The 3,645-nt window shown below is 53.6% G+C and overlaps 1 protein-coding gene across 1 annotated transcript in view; it reads right to left on the bottom strand.

Moving 5' to 3' along the window:
• The window catches only part of Tmprss9 (transmembrane serine protease 9), a 14,373-nt gene extending 10,728 nt beyond the window's left edge, over positions 1 to 3,645 (bottom strand). The window contains exons 1-3 of the mRNA XM_036171214.1: positions 3,526 to 3,645; positions 1,658 to 1,775; positions 982 to 1,108 (exon numbers count right to left, since the gene is read on the bottom strand). Of these exons, the coding sequence (XP_036027107.1) occupies positions 982 to 1,108; positions 1,658 to 1,775; positions 3,526 to 3,645 (365 nt within the window). The remainder of the gene's footprint in view (positions 1 to 981; positions 1,109 to 1,657; positions 1,776 to 3,525) is intronic.

The raw sequence follows: 3,645 nt of genomic DNA, 5'->3' as shown, positions 1-3,645 counted from the left end.
TCAAAAAAATAAAACAAAGAATTAAGGTTTATTTATTTATTTTACTTGTATGAGTGTTTGGCCTGCATGCATGTCTGTGTGCCAAAGAGGATGCTGAGTTCCTGGAAGTGGAGTTACAGGTGGTTGTGAGCCACCATGTGGGTGCTAGGAATTGAACTCAGGACGTCCACAAGCACAGCTGGTGCTCTAACCACTGAGCCACCTCTCCAGGCCCTAATAACAATTTTGAAACATGGTTGATCTCTGCCACACTAGTCTGAGAGTCCCGTGTTCCTCCGCATCGGGCGGAGGAAGCCACCATTTCTCACTCTTCACTGCTGGGTGGCCTCCTTCAGTGGCCTGCCGGCTCACTAACCATCTCCGGGGAGACGTGGGCACGTCACTTCACCCCAGGCAGGCCACCAGCCACAGACCAGAGAAATTTTGTTTTGTTTTGTTTTAAACTCCTAACCATGTTTTTTATTTTATTTTATTTTATTTTCTATTATCGGCTTGATACAGTACAAATTCTTATCCTAATAGTGAAATGTTTCACTGAGGCTTGCCCAGTGATTGAGCAAAACCCAAACTTATTATAAGCCACAGTCATCCTAGGGATCTCTCTCTTTGACAGGATCTCTCCAAGTGGCCTTGGCTGTCCTGGATCTCACTCTGTAGACCAGGCTGGCCTTGAACTCACCGAGATCTGCCTGCCTCTGCCTCCTGAGTGCTGGGATTAAAGGCGTGCACTATCATGACCTGCCAAAACTTAAAATTAAAAATTAAAAAGAACTGTGGCTGGTGGGATGGCTCAGTGGGTGGGGCACTTGCCGTCAGTTGTCCGCAGGCCTGGTGAGTTCCACCATGGGACCCACGTACTGGGAGCTCCAACCACTGTCCGCTGCCCTCAGCGGTAGACGCCCACACAAATACACACACAAATCAATAAACACAGAACCAAAACAAGCTAAGAATTTAAAAGCCAGCCACAGTGACGCACACCCTTGATCCCAGCGCCTGGGAGGTGGAGGCAGGAGGATTGGGGGTTCTAGCTCAGCCTCAGCCATAAGCAAGTTTGAAGCCTGGGCTACGTGAGACGCGCCCCCGCCCCCAATCTCAAAATGCAAAACTGTTTTTAAAAAGGAAAGAAAGGGAGTGAGGGGCAGACTCTCAGGCACCAGAGACTGACCTGTGAAGGGATGGGGTGACAGACCTGACCTGAGGCCCAGGAGCCATGCAGCCAACAGCCACCCCACTGTGGACATGCCTGGCTTGTTTCCATCCAATCCTGCCTGTGCAGTGCCAGGAGTGGCTATCAATGGCTACGCGTGGAAGGTGCCGAGCAGCGAGCGGGGGGCTGCTCCTACCTGAGGTGACCCTGGGCCTCACATTCTCAGGGAGACTCCGAGAGACTCAGACAGCCTGTGGCTGCTCTGGCCAAATCTGGCCAGGGCCTCTCGGAGGGCAGGGAAATGCCCCCCCAGGAGCCGGAGGGCCTGGCACAGAGGGAGCAAAACCCAGCCAGAGACAATTAGAGAAGCAAGGAGCCCCTGGCAGCCCCTGCCCGTGTTGGTCCTGGAATGACATTTTTAGGGGCCTTGGGGGGCTGTGGCCTCTGAAGATGTCCGCACTGGCTGCGCCGCCCAGGTCCCCAGAGTCTGTGACTACATCATCTCACGTGGGAAAGAGGATCTCTGCTCGAGGTCTCGGGCTGAGGGCTTAGCTGGGAACCACTCGGGGTCACTCGGGGTCACTTTCACCATGAGGTTCTCAGAGCGAGGCGGAGGGTGGGGTAGCTGGGAAGAGGGAGGAAGGGGCAGAAAGCCAAGGGATGGAGGCCCCCACCCCTGAGAGGGTGGGGTTTGGGTGCTCCCTGAAGCTCTGGGAGGGAGCAGCCCTGACCCACCACAAGTGTCGTGGAGAGCCGCCTGGTTCGTGTTGGAGTAGTTTTGTTGTTTTGTTTGTTTTCTGGATTTGGTTTTGGTTTTTTTGTTTTTGACAGACTCTAGGTCTGTCGCCTGGAATTTGTGATTCTCCTGCCTCAGCCTCCTGACCATTGCGATCACAGGTGTATGCCACCACACTTGGCTTACAGTGAGTGGCTTTTGTTGTTGCTGAGACAGGGTTTCCCTGTGCAGCCCTGGCTGTCCTGGATCTCGCTCTATAGACCAGGCTGGCCTCAAACTCACAGAGATCGGCCTGCCTCTGCCTCCTGGGTGCTGGGGTTAAAGGTGTGCGCCACCATCACCTTGCAAAAAGTTTTATGTCAAATACACTTACCGGGCATGGTGGGGCACATGTGCATGTCCTGGGGCCATCAGGTGAGGGCACTTATGGTTAAGGCTGGTGCTTGAGTGCCACCCCCAGGAGAGAGCCAGACCCAGAGCTGGCCCCTGACCTGCATATGTGCACTGTGGCACACTTACAAACACACATGTACAAGTAAAATAAACAGGTGGATTTGGCAGAGCTGAGGGGCAGCAAACAGCACCGTGCCTGGGACGGGCTCATCACTCCGTCCCCATGGAGACGGTTGTCTCTGACAAACTGGTGTTTTAACAAGATAGAAGGTGCTGGAAGATTGTCCAAGCCGATAGTCTTAGGCTACAAAAGTATGTTCTCGGGTGGGTCTTTATTCTCATGCTTTCCAAAGACTGGTGGAGTGGGCGGTAAGATAGCTGATTAAGAATAACCAAGAGGGACGCCATTATCATTCCAAGGTGACCTCGAGACAGAGCGTCCCTGGCACACATTTTTCCCAAAGTCACAGAAAAGACTAAATCATCAGCTGCTTAGGGAGATGTGAGAACATCCCAGACCAGACACGCTGACCTACACATCAGCAGCTGGAGAAACCTGCTCTCCTGCAGTTCAAGAATGGCCACCAAAGGCTTCCAGCAGGTTCCTCTAAGATCCAGACCACAGCTAAGCTGAGCACAGTCACAAGTGATCAGATTGCTGTCTGAGCCTGCAGTGGACACCCTCTGGGAAGCAGAGGCGCTCAGGAGACTGAGGCAGGAGGATCGTTGGTTTGAGGCCAGCTAGGGCTGTATAAGACCCTGCGGCTCAGTGGGACCAGCAGTCCTCTCCTACTCAGGAAGGCAGGGTTCCATTCCCAGCACCACACAGACATGTGGGGTACATGCCTGTCCCCCCTGCACTGGAGGCAGGACATAGAGGAATTCAAGGTCATCCTGAGATACAAGGAGGCCAGCCTGATGTCGAGTATGAGACCCTGTCTCAAAAAGAAAAACTAGGCCGGGCGGTGGTAATCCCAGCACTCGGGAGGCAGAGGCAAGCGGATCTCTGTGAGTTCGAGGCCAGCCTGGGCTACAGAGTGAGCTCCAGGACAGCCAGGGCTGCACAGAGAAACCCTGTCTCAAAAAAACAAAAACAAAAACAAAAAGGAAAAGCAAAACTAGAGACCAGGCTGTCAGTCCGGCCAGGTGCAGTGAGACACCACTGAGTACTCATCGCCAGCAACCCAGGGCCACGAAGCTGTTGCAGCCCTGAGCCAGGACATCACTTGGTTGACCTTTTCTTCACCATTGGTGACCGGGAGTCAGGAAGGAATCGGGGCTTCCCAGAATGTGTGAAGTGGGAGGGCTGTGGACAGAGCCGTGACTGTGAACGCAGCGGGTCACTGGTTTCCAGACTCCTGGGCAT

This window comes from Onychomys torridus, chromosome 21 (assembly GCF_903995425.1).
Source record: "Onychomys torridus chromosome 21, mOncTor1.1, whole genome shotgun sequence".
NCBI lineage: Eukaryota > Metazoa > Chordata > Mammalia > Rodentia > Cricetidae > Onychomys > Onychomys torridus.
Note: the sequence above shows the minus strand (reverse complement) of the source record. Positions and strands in the feature narration are given on the sequence as shown.